This window comes from Barbatula barbatula (genome assembly GCF_947034865.1).
Source record: "Barbatula barbatula genome assembly, chromosome: 24".
Lineage (NCBI taxonomy): Eukaryota > Metazoa > Chordata > Actinopteri > Cypriniformes > Nemacheilidae > Barbatula > Barbatula barbatula.
Window position 1 is genome coordinate 19,447,864 of NC_136787.1, and position 17,618 is coordinate 19,465,481.

At 38.4% G+C, this 17,618-nt stretch overlaps 1 protein-coding gene across 2 annotated transcripts; it reads left to right on the forward strand.

The window, feature by feature from the left end:
• The first annotated feature begins 397 nt into the window (after positions 1 to 397).
• On the forward strand, positions 398 to 16,209 carry hapln1b (hyaluronan and proteoglycan link protein 1b). 2 transcript variants are annotated; one of them, XM_079449460.1, is made up of 5 exons: positions 398 to 509; positions 11,663 to 11,803; positions 13,073 to 13,435; positions 13,915 to 14,217; positions 14,575 to 16,209. In XM_079449460.1, the coding sequence occupies exons 2-5, from the start codon at positions 11,692 to 11,694 to the stop codon at positions 14,862 to 14,864; spliced, it is 1,068 nt and encodes a 355-aa protein (XP_079305586.1). In that variant the 5' UTR covers positions 398 to 509; positions 11,663 to 11,691; the 3' UTR covers positions 14,865 to 16,209. The 2 variants fall into 2 exon arrangements, with proteins under 2 accessions (XP_079305586.1, XP_079305585.1); XM_079449459.1 differs by lacking the exon at positions 398 to 509 and adding an exon at positions 10,894 to 11,015.
• Positions 16,210 to 17,618: the final 1,409 nt, after the last annotated feature.

Below are 17,618 nucleotides of genomic sequence, written 5' to 3' on the forward strand. Positions count from 1 at the left end.
CAAATCTGCAAACTGGCACAGACAACAAGTCCAGACTGAAAACCCGAACAAAAGTCTTATATTAGCGTATTATAGCCTCAACCCACTCATGCATGAATGACACCCGTGGGTTCGTTTCTTTCTTTCACGGCATGAATGAGATTTTAACGTGTTCATCTGGAGAGGTGACATTAGGTGCACATCAACACACAACACTAGCGCATCATATCTGTCACGAGAACCCACGCAAGAAATGATCGACAGCTGTACTGAGTTCAACTCAACTAAATGCTATGACTGCTTTCAGTTAAGTGCATAAAACATGAGTAACATGAGCAAACCGTCATGAGTACAGAGAAACACAACTTGAGTAGATGCAGAATTAAAATACTTCAGAAGCGAACATCATGACGACGCTGTGCGCGGGCGCGCGCGTGACGTGCGCGTGTTTTTTCCCGCGGGTTGTTCTGTGAGGTGAAGTTGAGTCGCGAGACAGTCAGAGATCATTCAGCGCTGATCCGCTTCACAAGGTAAGACTCTCTCTCTCTCTCTCTCTCTCTCTGTCTCTCTCTCTCTGTCTCTCCCTCTCTCTCTCTCTCTCTCTCTCTCTCTGTCTCTCCCTCTCTCTCTCCGTCTCTCTCTCTCTCTCTCTCTCTCTCTCTCTCTCTGTCTCTCCCTCTCTCTCTCCGTCTCTCTCTCTCTCTCTCTCTCTCTCTCTCTCTCTCTCTCTCTCTCTCTCTCCGTCTCTCCCTCTCTCTCTCCCTCTCTCTCTCTCTCTCAGGACAAATAAAGCACAACAAATGTTTATTATTGTTTAATTTATGCATATTAGGGCTGAATTAGGCTACATGAACAAGTACGACACAGTTTATATTGTAGACACGGAGTTGCGTCAAACATTGATCAAATATGATTAATTAACATTACGTCATATCTCATTGATAATTTAAAAACAATTCTCTGTTTGACCTCATGTTGTTTTTTTAATATAAAGTAAAATAAAGTGTAATGTGCTTTTGCGATAATGACTGAGAATGTCTGTGCTTTATGTCTCTGAGGTTTTGAAGTAATTCATGAATCAAACGCATTTGTCATGATGTGTATTGTGAGGTTAATGTGTTAAAGCTGCTGTGTGGTGTATAACATGAACACAAACCGCTTCTTCTCAGTGTTATTTCTCAGTCTGACTCCAGAAAGTGTTGAACTGGAGTCTGTTTCCACTACAGATTTGCGCAAAATTAAGCAATGTTTACTAAATGACAATTAAAACGATACCGTGGGTCCATTAAATGATGTTGTGCGATTAAAATGTATTTTGATTCTTCTGGCGTTTACTGTATAGTGCCATCTGATGTGATGAAAGAGTCAAGAGAAATGTCTATATTTCCTTATATATTTTCATAGTACCTCACTGTTCCTATAAATCTCCATACGATTTCCTGCATTTGGGCCATCATATAAGATATTACTTAATGTGAATTCCATACATCCATCTTTCCAAATGTTCTGCCAACATATTGTCATATGACTTATAAATACTTGTAAAAAATGTTTCCATTGCAGTTTTGCAAAATATGCCTTTATTGTATTGTCTGAAAAAACACCTCGGGCCGGTTGCATAAACTTCTTAGACTAGTCTTAGAGGTTAGCCATCAATGTTTTTCTTCAAGACTGGTGATTCCTTCTTTAAATCTGTTACATGAAAAGGTAGATTGGGCTAATCGAAATAGGAAAGGTAAGACTGATTAGTCCTAACCGATTGCTAGTCAGTGAGATTGGTTGTTAAGACGCTGTCTTAACTTATCGACTAAGTTTATGCAATTGTGACCTGATGCGAGCGTTTGAACTTTTATTTTGCGATACATGGGAGTTTTTGAGAAATTTGCGTGTTTCCATTGGGCGTATTTTCAATGCGCATATTGAAGGCCAATAGAAACCTGGCTTGTAATGACTGAATGTTCTTAAGAGGAGAAAGGGGTGCGTACTTCAATACAGAGGAAAACAGCTGGTTAAACAAATATTGTGAGTGTGTGTATAAATGAATAATGCATGCCTTTATTTCACACATGAATGAAGTGCTCTGTGAGGAGTTTGCCATCTATCGGTTCGGAGCGAGATATTTCAGCAGCACATCTTCAGTTTCTATTAAAGATAAAAACACACAAGGGTTCTGGTATTCATTGGGAAAGTGATGTGTGATGTTTGGGGGTCACAGCTGCTCATCGTAAGATCATGTTGCCAGATTTTCCACAGATACATTCATTGGTAGGTGATGACCGCAGCTGAACTTTGACCTTTTTCCTCACATGGCTGACAGAACACATTAAACCAGTAGATTTTCCATCTGACCTTTCATTCCTGCTCAGTGTAGGTGTGTGATGTAGAACGGGCCGACCTACAGGTTAATGTCTCTCTTCATTAGAGAATCATTTAAACATCGAGTAACAAACAGAACAATCTTTCTTCAGGTCTTTTGTTTAGATGAAACAGGAATGTAATATATAATCTGCTCTATGAATTGTAAGTTATATTAATTAGGGATGCACAATAAATTATCCTCCATATCAGTAATGGCCGCTAAATGGTCATTTTGAATGTTATCGGTATCGGCCGATATATTATAGCTGATACATAATAAATAATTTCCTCTGGTTAAACTTCTTCAGCTGCTCACAGTTCAGATCCAGCACAGTTTTGTTTTTCTGTCGTGATCATTCACTTACTGATATTAGCAAAACATTGTTGTTGTAGATACAGTATGTAGATATTTATGAAGGTGTGAATTGTAGAAACAAAAGCTTATTGTTTGAATCAGACTGCTGTCTGAATGCTTTCTGTCTTGAGATCTGTTAGACTCGTGGCTGTTAAGAACATTCCTCTGGGTTGCTCTGGAAGAACATCTATAGTTTGTTTGTTGAATAAAAGAAGAGACCAGAATTAGTTCAATAATGTTTAACTAGTGTAAAGTAGGCTTGGTTCATGATTTACAGGAGGAAAAGAGAACTAACGGTTTCCTTGTTTTCTGCAGTGAATGTTTTCATATAAAAGCAGTTAATCCACCTTTTGTTTCAGTTTTAGGGATTTTTATATCCATATTTAGATTCTGTATATCGGCCAATATATCGGTTATCGGCTTCCAATGCTTAAGAATAATCGTTATCGGCCAAAATGTACATATATGTGCATCACTGATGTTAATGTTATATTAATGATGATGGACAAATCTGCATATTTACAGAAATCATTGAGTTGACTATATGATCCCTGATGTTACCTGACAGGGTCTTCAGTGTAGATCTTTAAGGTTGAAAAGTGTTTTTTCTTGCATCAGGTCTGTAAATCCTCGTTGGTTGTTTCTGGATCATTGTTGTGTAGTTGAGGATGTGTTGGCAGTTATTGTAGAAAGCTCAAACAGCATCAGATGGTCCTGTATGAAAAACAATACACTCAAATGAAGCACTAAGGAAATGTTTACAATGCACTGAAGACATCAGATCATGTATGTATGGGGTCCGTGTGTATTGTGTACGGCGGTCCCTCTCAGACGACACTTACAGTATCAGGGCTGTACGGTAACTTTTTCTGCACATAGCACCGCCACTTAAGAGGTTTAAAGTTTTGTAGAAAGGGCCAAACAGTTGTAGCAAAAATATACGTCTGTTATCATCTTTAAGAAACACAAGTGCAGGTCATCACATAAATAGAGAGGTAACTGATAAAGGACATTAATGTTATACGAATGGATAACTTTGGGCGATATCATTTTTTATACCAAGTTCGTTTTTTCCTAAATTCTGTATTATCAATGCTTTACTATACAGTAGTTAATACATTTGTCCATAAAATACTGTATACTATAATATTTAAACTGCAGTAACATTTTATCTGTAGCTACTATAGTATATTTGAACCTTACTATAGCACATATTAAAGTATACTATGGTGTTTACTACAGTTTGTACATTTAGTATAGTAAGATACAGACAAATCCATGAGTGTCACGCTTGTAACATGTTAAAGTGCTCAACTCTCACTCAGACACACAGAACAAGCAGAGGACATATTTAAATAGTAGAATTCCGCTTTCGTGATCCCTCCCACATCGCACAGATCATATGTAAATAAAGAGTGTTGTGCGCCATTAGTTAACCTCACAAACGAACAAGCACAACAACAAACGCACTTCATACAAACAAGCGGCTAATGCACACGGTCAAACTGTATCGCACGCGTGCTACACTATTAAATTCTTCGTAGCATGTACAGCCCAGAGTATGATAACATCCACATGTTTCATGAGTTGTGAAGCTAGCACAGCCCACTGTCTCCATCTGTGTCATATGTTGTACGTAGATCCTAATGAATAATGTGTGAATGAAAGTGAAGTTGTTGAGGTGGTGGTGTGGGGATCGGCTGAAGGTCGTAGTTTAGGCACTGAGGGTTCTTTGTGTGTGTCAAGGTGGTGCGAGTGTGACGTCATAACCCACAGAACTCTAATGAGATTCTGGGCGGGGGGCTCGCCGTGAACCCGCTCCGTGCGCGACTGCAGGAAAACATTCTTACTCAATGAAGGGTTTATTTGCGGTATGGAATTCTGCATTAGATAAACAGCCGTGCCCGAGAGCAACAGGCCCACTCCTTACAGAGCGTTTTTAACCTGAATAAATAGGCCCTTGTTGTGTAATTGCAGAAGTGATGACTATTTTTAAACTGGTTTTAAAACACTCCAGCGTCTGTGGTGCCAGCGTCATGGTATTTGTTGAGCTGGTTTTACACCGGCTGTGATGCTCAAATGATTAAAGAAACGTTTTCTAAGTAATGGTTTGTGTCAGACGTTCAACACGTGTCTCTTATATCAAACACAGATGAAAGAGACATAAAAAACACGTAGTCAGTGGTGTGAGAGTTCAGGACAGGGCGTACGGGAAAATATTTAGACATAAAACATTTATTATAGTAAACAATATAACGTACTATAGTGAACTGTAGTAAATACCAAGATACTGCAGTACTTTTAACCTTCAAATATATTATAAGAATACTATTGAACTCAAATCCAAAAACAACACAATCTGTCCTGAACTGAACACATCTCTGTGTGTAAATATAAGGACACATTTTGTGTTACTTCGATCACGAAACCAACTCAAAATTATTCAGTTTGAAAGCATGTCTTAAACTTCCATTACACAAAATATCTGTTGTGTCTATTACTAACTACATAGTATATATGGCAAAACACTTCAGTACAAATTAACAAAGTGTAGTCATTATTACTATTATATATATGGACTATAGTAAATTAGTAAAAATATAGTAAAAAAACACATCATGTGTGTTTAAACAGAAGTATGAACACACATCACCTTTAAGAATGATCCGAAAGTCCGTCTGCGGTTTATCGTCCATTACTTTATGAGACGTGTCGTTCAGGTTGTGCCGTTAAACTCAAAGACTCTTTATGTGTTGAGCACACAGACCTCACTCATGCTGGAACAGGAAATAATTTACAGGAATTTGAGTTTTCAATGCAATTCAATCTTAATGTGTTTAAAATGATGAACATCAGTTGCTCACTATCACCCTGTTCTTTACAATGTGAGACATTTCTTAAAGACTTGTGTTTCACTTACACCATTTCTATAGACTGTTTCATCACACGGCTTGACTGCAGTTCTGGCCTGTGTTTGGCTATTGTCTAATAATGTGAATATTTAAATTAAATTTATGTTCATATTCATTTATATGATTATTTTATTGTATAATAATTGTATAAACAATGATTTGTTGAGTAAAAAAACAATTTGTTGATCTAGTTCGTTTGCATTTATAGAAACCGTATACGGTACACTGACATTTAGTGGTTGAGTTTGGTGTCGCAGTCTAAATTCTAAATAACGGAGAGACAAGTTTAGACAAGTAACACTTCCTCTGGGTTTCTTTTGCTTTTTATCAGAAATAATCTACAGGAACTCTGTTGTTTGTGAATGTGTACGAAGTGAATGCTAAGGACAGTCCGTGAACCCACACATGCGGAGAAACGTTTGTTTATCTTGTCACTTTGAAACCGTCTAAAAGAGAAGATATTATAACAGTATATAGTGTGCAGTTTTCAGTAAGTTAGTATGCATTGCCACACATCACTGTTTTATATTTGATTCAGAAACAGTCTTTGTATTGTTCAGAACAAAGTCTCTTTATTGTTCACGCTGAATAGCCGATCTGTTTTCTGACCTTTGCATATTGTTGCTCCAAAGGGTCAGATGTGAAACACATATAAACTATTTCTACATTTCTTCTGTGAAAAGCGCAGTCTTCACTCTTAAAAAAGATTCTTCACAGCAATGCCACAGAAGAAATGTTTTGGTTCCATTAACTCAAGATCCTTTCCTTATAATAACAGACTTTAAATTCTGCACTTAACTTCTTTTAGCAGTAAAGATCTTATAGAATACATTCACGCAGTTGTGTTTCTTCAGTGTTTATGTCAGCAGATCTCAGATCAGTTCTCAGTGATGTAAACAGTCAAATATGACATTTCCGTTCATGTTAACACAAACACTGAAAGGCCTTTAATAAACAGGACACTAAATAAAAGACTTCATCTATCTGTCATCAGTCTGATGTTTAATGTGTTCTTCAAACAGATCGTCTTGTTTGAAGAGAAAAGCTCTGCTCTCTCTCTCTCTGACTGATGTGATGTGAATATAATCATTAAACATGAGTCACAGTCTGTCCTGTACTCACCTGAGAAACATCACCATCATCTGTAGAGCTTTAACCGCCTCCAGCGCTTCTCTTACTCCATATCATCATCAGCACAAATCCATTTAAAGCTGTCATTTATCACCTTTGCCTCTCTATCGCCATCTCTGTTTGAAAGAGCAAGTTTCAGGTTAATCTAAATATGTTTACATGGGTTAAAGACATCAAATGGATTATAATCTAGTTTACCAGTTTTCAACGGTTTATGTACTTGCTCAACTATTTATGATTGTTAACAAAAAAGAATTACAGCTCTAATACAAATATAGACCAGTCTAGTATTCATATAATGTATACATACTGAGTTTACTGTGTATGTTCTCTTTAGCTTGATGACAGAACATCTGTACATGATCACACTCACTATTAAAAAAACATCACAAGTTTTCATCTTTGTCATTTACTATTTTTCCAGAAAGCACACAGCAGATTCAAAGCTTTTTCTCTGTTTTCCACAGGATGAGTCCTGTAAATAACCAACAGATGTGTGATAATTGATTTAAGAAACGGTAAATGTATTACAATTCTCTATTGTGAAAGCCGTTTAAAGGGGTCATGTGTCTTTGGTGTGTTATAAGTTGGCCATGCATGTATTAGACACACATATAGTTGCAAAAATGAAAGTGTGGGAACAAAAGATGCGTTCTATCTAAAAGCGAATGTTCACCCAGACCTGCCTGAAACACCTCGTGTAGCCACACCCCCACAAATCTACATCAGCTCGTGGTATGATTTGACTAAGACCGCCCAAATGTAAACACAAGTAATGTGGGCGTATCTGTCAGAACAATTGAAGAGGAACCTGATGTTCCAAATATGGTCAGAGGCGTTACATTTCCCTCACACGCTTACAGTATTCCACCAATCACTACACACTGGTGAACAGGCCAATCACAGCACACCTCGCTGTTCAGAGCCATGAGGTTTTTAAAAAATCTGCACGTGTCAGAGAGGCGGAGCAAAGAGGAGAAACAAACATAACAACACCTTATATTGTGTTTACACGCTGCATTACATCTAAAAAAACATAATATTTGTTTTAGCAGTATCATAAGAGCCCTTTAAAGGGTCAAAGAGCGTAACACAATATTCTAAGGAAATGTTACAGTAACTCAGTGCTGGACTGGTAATCTGGCATGCCGGGCAAATGCCCGGTGGGCCGACGCACTTGGGGGCCGATATAATATAATATTATATTATTTTAATCGGCCAACGACCGGCCCATAAAGCAGGGACAACGGCCCATTGGTTCATTTTCCATACTGACACTGGGCTGGCCCAATCCTCTCTTAACAGACTCCACCCCCCCAGTTTCTCGTGTCAGATGCAATCAGTGTCTTATAGAGTGTTCACACCTAATTACGCTTGAACATTTTACTTTTACTCGCTTCATTCGCGTCATGGAGAGGCTTCTGTCAGGCGGCGCCCGTCTAATTGCGAAATGGCGGACATGGATTTAGTTGAGAGGATAGCTGCGCATTATGTGCTATGGAAAGCTGAAGAACCAAATTTCAGATTTTTCAACTCGTGCAAACTATGGGAAGCTAAATAATCCAAAAGTTGGATGAGACAGCGGGTATTACAGAGCTCGCGCCGCGCTGACATGTCATTTGCGCGATTCAATCGCCCAGCCAGCCGACTCCTCGTCAGTGCACACGTTATTTAAACAGCGCAAACCGTACACTCAAATGTACAATAAAGAAACCCCTCATTCCTTAAAAACATTTACATTTGTTTACATTTACACAAGTCTATCAGTTTTTCCCTACAGAAGACAAAGGAAATCAGGATGAAATGCATAATATTTTTTTATAATTATCTTTAATAGTGTACAAGTAAACGGTAGTGTTTTGCATCGATACTTTGAAGAACTGCACATATGTATAGACTCTATACTATAGAGGCTACGGAAAGACCTGTACAAAGCAGAAACTTCAATGACTTCCAAAATCGTAGTCTTGAGGAGCACGCCAACCTCCTGGAAATTATATAGGACAGTTTACATGTTCAGGTAATTTATTTTATTATTGTAGAACATTTTGCGCCTAGCCATTTTACCTCAACTATTTATGTTATTAATAGCAGAGGTTTATGGGTAAAATGTAAATGAGTGGCGCCAAATGAACATTGTATATGTTTTAATTGGTCAGTGCAGCGGATTGGTTGGTGCCACGCTGCCCATCGGTTGGCGATAGGAAATTGAATCGTGCAGATGACATGTCAGCGCGGCGCGAGCTCTGTAATACCCCGCTGTCTCATCCCACTATTGGATTGTTTGGCTTCCCTTACTAACGCTTAATTTTCGCGAATCACACCACAAGTAGGTATAGGTCTATCACCAGGGAGTCAGTCAAGAGAGAGTGAGTACAATGGTCCACTTGCACTGGTACACTGGTCCATGGCACTTAGTTCTCAGCTTTGTAGGTTTTTGGGGGAATGGAACAGTAGATATGCATATCTACAGGGACCGCAAGGATGGTGTACTGGTTGGTTGTGTCCGACCCATTGTGGTGGGCCTGTCTGAGTAGAAATGCCAGGCCCCTTTTTTTGTCCTAGTCCAGCCCTGCGGTAACTATTGTGTAGTCAAACTGTGTATGACATTAAAGCGTGTGCGTCTGCTGACATATTTTCTGTTGTGATGAAAGACTGTTTTGGGATGGTGTTGTTTATGAGCCAAACCCTGTGTATAAATAAATCTGTAGGATTTACAGGAGGAAAGTTCATTTGAGTCAAAGCATCTTTAAAAGACATTGTCCTAAAAGCACATTTAACTAAACAACGTCTAACAAATGTCTAAAAAGTGAAAGGTTTGGGTTTTGCAGAAAGGATTTCCAAACGAGGAAGGGAAAGTTCTGCACATCTGGGACAATCTGTGCTGGAGTTCAACAATCATGTTTAAATGGGATGTTTTCCAGACTTGAACAGATGATGCCATGCCCGACCGCTCACATTTCACTGCACACTCCAACACTGAACCTGTCAACACAACTTCGTCTGATCAAAAACTACCGGTGAAATCATCTTCATTTGGTCTTATGTCACGACAGCAACAGTCAAAACTAAAGAAATATAAGATGAAGCTGCATTCAGTGTTTAAAGTCAAACGTCAAACTTTGAAGGAGTTTGTCTGTTTCAGAATCACAGCCTCATTTACTAGAAGATAATAATAGAACTCCTGATGATGTGAATGAGTCTTTGTGTGTGTTTGTAACGGTTATGGGTTGTTTTCTCTGTGTTTGACCTCACAGGACACAATAGGAAAGGGTTTGGTGACACTACTGTTCTCTGTCAACACTTCTGTTAGTATGAATAAGAGTTAACCGTCTGTGTTTGGTTTACAGTCACCCTGAAATCACTGCGTGTTTGACAGTCGTTACATGAAAACGGGTGGGAATAGACTCTTTCAGCTCTAACAATTGTGTCATAATGATAAATTAAAGTGGACTCATGGGGGAATTTAACACAGTAAACTGCACCCTTTGTCTAATGTTCTCTGTTAGTTTTTTTTATTCCATTGACTCCAATGTGAACAAACCAAACCTCACGTTAACATGTATCTGTGATTTATTTGACCCAACGGCTGTGTTTGTCTATACTGTATTTAAAACAACAATCCATGAGTTTTTTTTCCAGCTCACAAATAAGCAAAATTTGACAAAAATATCCTCCTTTGTTTACAATTTTTGCACTTCTCAATTATTCCCTCTCAAAAGTTTAATTCCTTATTCGTTGTTGTACGTTGCTTTATATAAATCCTCTGCTTAATATCTCAATGTCAATGTGAGATCTGATTTCGGGCCAAACTGATATCTTTAATAATTATATAATAATAATACATTTAATGTATAATGCGCTTTTCCAAAGCACTACGAACAATCAAATATAAAATAAATAAGTGTATAAAGAAAATAATAAACATAAGATGAAAACATTTTCAGACAAATTCATCTTAAACTATTTTGTTGTTTAAACTACATAATTCCATATTTTACTCTAGGTGCAAAAATATCCCAAATCAATTGAGATAAACTAGTTCTGTAGATGTTTAATATGATTTGAGTTTGGAGTGTAGTGTACTGTAGAGAGAGAGGTGGGATCCTGTATGCGTAATGATGGGGGGGTTTGGTTACTCTGCAGAGCACTTGTGCTGACTGCAGTAGAGAGGAAGGACCTCAGTGCGTCAGCACTCTCAAATAAATGAAGAATCTCTGATCAATCCCACAAACACACACTCATCTCCAGGTCTCATGTGTCGAGTGCTCTGTAAGATGGTAAGTGCTTTCTGAATTCGTGCTTTAGAAGTGAGCCTGCAAAGTTTTGTTCTAGCTGTTCTCTTATGGTGAAGGGTACGGGACGCAGGTCTGCAGCGCTGCTGCTGAACACTACAGATGTGTTATTTAAGATGCATGCATGTAAAAGTTGAATGGTCTTGTTGTTGTAATTTTTCTACTTATGTGGAAATGTGAAATAACATTGCTGGGTGAAAAGGACACAGTGTTCATGTACAGTGTGTGTGTGTGTGTGTGTGTGTGTGCGTGTGTGTGACAGCACTGCACAATGCAGGGCATCTGATGACTGTTACACAAAATCCCTGTTACTGCATTAAAGAGACAAACATTTATTCATCTTCATGTGGTTGTAAATCTGACTCTTTCTTCATACAATGGAAGTCAATGGAGTTCAGAGTAGTTTGATGAGCAATATTCTTAAAAATATCTCCGTTTGTGTTCTGATGAGAAATAAACTCATGAAGGCTTGACATGAAGATGAATAAATGACTGAATTCTTTTTTTGTGAACCGTCCCTTTAAGAATGACATGACATTGTATAATAAAGTCAAATACACACATTCTGTCTCACTTCCCCCGTCTGTGTGTGTGTGTGTGTGTGTGTGTGTGTGTGTTTGTTCTCTATGTAGTGAAGTGACCACACCAACCCCCCATTGCTATGAACAAGATGATGTTTCTGTTGACCCTCTTCCTCCTCTCTGTGAGCCACGCAGACAAGTTTGAGGATGCGTACAGTGACCTGGAACACTACAGGACCATTTACATCTCAGGTAAAGTGTGTTTGCACGAGAGAGAGACAGAGAAAGAGAGAGAGGGCTGTACTGCCCATCCCCAAAATGTTTAGTTCCCCTCCAGCTCTAGAGAGTCATTATCTCATTAGGTGTCGGCTCTTCTGGCTCACGTCACAGGACACAGTTAGATGGAATGTTCAGAATAACTGATAAGCCGAGGCTTTTTATATTTACTCTGACACCATCATCACTTTACATGAGCACCAATACTGTAAAGATCTGTTGATACTATTAAAGCATCACACATAAGCAGGCTCAGACGACAACCCAAGACTTCTTCATTACAACTGTTTCACTCTAAAGGTGCTATGAAAGGTTCCTTGCAGCCATGCCACATAAGAATCAGTTTTGCTCCCAAAAACCTTTTTGTTAAAGTTTTTAAACGTACTTCTCATCTTTTTTTATTGTCTGGAGGATTTTCCACTACAAAGAAACTTGTTCGAGATCCTTTCTGGAACCATACAGCCCATTTCTGAAAGCTTTATTTTGGAGAGGGTAGTTTTTTGCACATTTGAGTAAACATGTTTGTTACCTCAGAATGTTCACACGTCACTGACATCTTAAATGTTTCCCGTCACTTCAGAGCTTTTATGAAAACCAGATGCCTTTAACTCGCTGTAGAAGACAACAACAACAAACATTCTGAAGATGATACACTCAAAATTCTTTCTTTTTCTCTTTCATAATTTACTGCTTATCTCGATGGTAAGAAGCGGCTGTAAATCTAAATTGAACTTTCTCTGGTACCACCATAAACCTAGAAAGAAAATCTATCAGAGGACTAACAATACTGTACACTACATGCAATAAATGAAATATTATTCACCAAAGGTTTATTTGTGTCTTTCATGAAGGTTTAAAACTGGAGAACAGTTCCTCCGTCATTAATATGAAGGGGATTTTTCATCTCTCCAAAATCTGGCAAACAGTTTTTGTGTATTCGCAAAACCAAAACAGCCTGTAGCCAAAGCGAGATTAGATTTACGCTGCCTTGCTCACTAAACATCTCAAGCTATTGGACGCTAACCAATACAGTCAATATATCAAGTTTTGAGAAAGAAAACAACCAATTTAAAGAGTCTAATAGAATAAATATCACTTAAAATTCAGGAAAAAACACATCAAAACTTTGTCAGGCTGTTCTCTGAGCCACGGCCAAGTCTCTGAAATTCAGCATCTTATTATCTTTCTCTTGTACTTGATCTAATGTCACCTTATGTCTCTCTCTCTCTCTCTTGTGATTTACAGAAAATGGCCCTCAGCTCACAGTTGACGCAGCACAACCCAAAGTGATCTCTCTACGAGGAGGCAACGCCACACTGCCGTGCAAATTCAAGCGGGATCCCTCATCCGTCCCGAACCCCAAGCTGAGGATTAAATGGACCAAACTCACATCAGACTACCTGAAGGAGATCAATGTGTTTGTAGCCATGGGCTTCCACAAAAAGAGCTACGGTCCCTTCCATGGCCGCGTGCACCTCCTTAACGACGGAGAGAACGACGCCTCGCTCGTCATCGCAGACATCACACTGGAGGATTATGGGAAGTATAAGTGTGAGATCATCGATGGACTGGAAGATGACACGACCGTCGTGACTCTCGACCTGCAAGGTAAAGCACAGCAACATTTCATTTGAACTGGTTTATTCATGTAAATGAAATGACATCACGTGATGTCATATCCCAGAATCCTCCAGGCTGTGTGATAACACTCTGCTGCTGACTTCACACTTGTGCAATATAAACAATGGCACATTTAGTTTTATCAACACCGTATCCAGCCATGGCCCGTCTCCAGCTGCCTGCAATAAAACCCCAAATTTTATATTTACTTGATGAGAAAACATTGATTTAGCAACTACAAATGTGATTATTGCCAGATTCCCACATTATTTCCCAATGAAAGATCGGACGTGTGATTTACAATTATGCATTTGGCAAACACTTTATACTGTAGACTAAAAGCATACATCATTTTTTATTTTGTATTATATATATTGCAGTGCAATGCTTTATCAATTGAGCTACACTGCAAATACAACCATTTAATAAAATATCTTTTAAACATTAATGATAATGACCTTCCACAGGCATCGTGTTCCCGTATTTTCCTCGTCTGGGTCGCTATAACCTGAACTTCTATGATGCTGAGAAAGCTTGTAGAGATCAGGATGCTATCGTTGCATCTTTTGAGCAGCTGTACGACGCCTGGAGAGACGGTCTGGACTGGTGTAACGCCGGCTGGCTCAGTGACGGATCCGTTCAGTACCCCATCACCAAACCCAGAGAACAGTGTGGTGGAAAAAACACCATTCCCGGTGTGAGGTCTTATGGGACGCGCGACAAGCAAAAAGAAAGATATGATGTCTACTGCTTCACTTCTAACTTCAAAGGTTCGTTCTCAATGCTGCACAATGAAAGACTTTTGACAACCACAACGATACAACTCATGTAGAAACAAGAAAGTGATGCCATACATATTTTTTAAACATATCACCTTATTTCATTATAATTATTTCTCATAAATCATTGCTATTGGTGGGTTTGCCAAATATAAAAAGTATTAAAAGAAGCTTGTGACAAGACCTTGATTTGATTGAACTGGAACCATCTTCAAAAACACAGTATTTAATTACTTAATATACGAAATGTTTTTTATTTAAAATACAGTGTTTTCCATTTGATCAATAGTGGTGATTTTTGTCAACCACGTGAAGAATTTTTCAACTTCTTGCATGATTTTTCTCCAGGACGTTTCTACTACCTGATTCATCCTTCCAAACTCACGTACGATGAGGCGGTGCAGGCCTGCAAGAAAGATGGCTCTCAGATGGCTAAAGTGGGTCAGATGTACGCGGCGTGGAAGCTGCTGGGCTACGACCGCTGTGACGCGGGCTGGCTGGCTGACGGTAGCGTGCGTTACCCCATCTCACGTCCACGCCGGCGCTGTAGTCCCACGGAGGCTGCCGTACGCTTCTCTGGGTTCCCTGATAAGAAGCAGAAACTGTACGGCGTGTACTGCTACAAGAGCGAGAAATGAGACACCGCGCTAGCTCGAGGACTGAACGTTCTGATGTAAAGGAGTTCGTTCAAGAGCGTTAAACTGTGACAAAATCTCTAGATACTGTAATACAGAATGAATGGAAGTGATGGGTGTTTGGTTGAAGCTAGTCGAGACTTCTCCATAGAACATGAAAATATTAACAGAAGGCTACAAAAACAATGATTAATGCTAAAAGAAGAGATATTACACACATTGTTCTTCTGTTTAGCATGCAGTATCTTGAGGGATGATCGGAATGACAGTAAAGCTTCAACACGTTCAACTGTTTGACACTTAGTTTATCATTTAAAAAACATATCATCACATATAAACACCAGGATGGAATAGATAGTTTCTCTAAACAAGATTATAAATCATCGAATCATTTCCTTTTGCCATTCTGACAGGGTGCTATAATGTATTATTTTCTAAACACATACCTTTTCAAATGCAGCCGTGTTGAGTCACATCGTTTAGAAAGAAAATAAGTATTTGATGGTTTTTTTTAGTATTGAAATATAAAGGAATAGTGTTGTTTATATATGTTTCTCTTTCTTAAATTATCAAACAATGTTTGCGGATGATCTTCATCAGAAATCTTGATTTGTGTTTTACACCCGATATGAGCATTTCATGAAACAGTAGAAAACAAATATCCAAAGGTTTCCTCACGTTCAAATAAATGAGTTTGCTAGAGAAAGAACGCACACAGCACAGGTTCTAGACATGGAGACGTGTAGTTTTAGTCTATGCATGTTACTGTTTACAAAGATCAACACTGCGGTGATGAAAAAAGACAACAGTGATGATGATATGTTACTTAGTACATAAAAAATAGCACAATGTGATTTATTTTCTATAGTAGAGCAAACAGACCTTGCAGGTAAAGGTTTACGTGAAGAATACAGAAAAAACTAAAGTGCATAGTTAGCATGTAGCATTCATGCAGAAAACCTTTAGAGAAACAAAACAGACTGCCAAACTGAGCAAAAAAATGACGTTTCATTAACAGTATTATAAATCTGTGCAAACAGTTAGGAATTGAAGATTTTGAGTTTTAGCCGCTGTATGAATTTACTATACAAAAGAAATATATGTCAAAACACACAATTGTTCTAATAATGGACTTGCATTTGTCTTCACATCCTTTTGCTTTGACTCCGGCAAAGGTCCATGTGCCTTGTTTACAAGATTTCAGATTCACTTTTAGAATTGAATGCTTAGTCGTGTCTTTAAAGGCCACGTTTGACACCCTTGTTTTATGTACATCAAATATAACTGAATGATTTGACCCCATCGATGTCAATAAACCCTTTGACCTAAAGAAATAAACTAGTCACATAAACATGCTTGTTTTTATTTACATCTCATTTAGTCGAATAATAAAGACTCAAATCTGTTTTTACTGAAAGGCATTGATGACACATGACCTTTCCATGTTTGCTCATGTTGAGTGATTATCTTCTACATCAATACAAATATGTTAAATATTTAATCCATGTTTGAGTAAACCCTGATCATCCTAACAGTTTATGAAGAAAGAACTGTTCCTCAGCAGAAAAAGCAAAGACGAACACATGCCATACAGAAATAACGATATATGGACATATGACGGTCATGTATATCAGAACTGCATTGTGGGATACAGAACAGTATTAACACTTTAAATTCAGTTTTTAGTTGAACTAGAACCTGTCGTGGTAATATAATGATTCTACAGTTTCTACTCATTGCTCAGTATTATTTTAATTCAATTCGATTCGCATACAATAAAATACCACATTCCATTTACGAGCCAAGAACATTGTTTTTTATTTTATATATGATTACATTTTATTTACCCTCAATTCTAAATTTGAATTGTATCAATTAAAGAAAAACATTTGAATTGTGTGTTTATTAATAATAATGTCCAAATATTATTATGAACGTGCTCAACGTCAGGCGCGTCTACACAATGACGATGAAGACGCACGCGCGCGCGCACGCGTCTGTGATAGAAGAAGAAAATAATATCCGATTACCGTAATTGACAGCTCCGATCCTTCGGTTCTTATCGGTATGAACCGTTCAAACAGACTGAATAAAGCAGAACAGAAGACGCGATATTTTATAAACTCCACACCGAGTTTATCTTAACAAGAGACGGTTATAATCAGGCCTGTAACAAACACGAGTGAACCGCAGTCAGTCGCGCAGCCGCGTGTTAAATCAGTCACGTGCTTTCATTGAGTGAAGTGCATTTGACACCACAATCATTTATTTTCATTAAAATGACTCCTGTTGAAAGTGTGATGAGAATTATTCCGGTCCATCCACAGTTTCACTGGCCACCTATCAACCACTCAATCCGCATCTGTGTCGATCATGAGCCACTGTCAATCCCACAATCCACATCGGCATCGTCACACTCAGCAGTCGCGCGCACCTTCGCTCACAAATAACACTCCAGTCAGTGAACACGTGTTATTGTTATTATGTGAACATGCATTGTGTTGTCAATGAACTGGTTTGTTTGATTTAATATGATGTTTGTGTTTCACTGACTGTTGTCTGAGTGAGAGTTAAAACAGAGGAACACAAACATATATTTATGGAAAAACACTTCATCTGTCGGATGGACAACACACATACGCGCTATGATTTATGGGAACTGTACATTAATTTCTCTAATCGAGACCCTTTCCCAAAACTTCCTGCGATATTCATGTCTCAAGAAACAATATTTAGTTAAATGTGTGGATTTGACTA

What these genes read in the sequence shown, in the direction of transcription:
- hapln1b (XM_079449460.1), top strand. Translation starts at nt 11,692, where the DNA reads ATGAACAAGATGATGTTTCTGTTGACCCTCTTCCTCCTCTCTGTGAGC. An exon ending in CAGGACCATTTACATCTCAG is followed by an intron (nt 11,804 to 13,072) that starts GTAAAGTGTGTT and finishes TGTGATTTACAG; the next exon opens with AAAATGGCCCTCAGCTCACA. An exon ending in CTTCACTTCTAACTTCAAAG is followed by an intron (nt 14,218 to 14,574) that starts GTTCGTTCTCAA and finishes ATTTTTCTCCAG; the next exon opens with GACGTTTCTACTACCTGATT.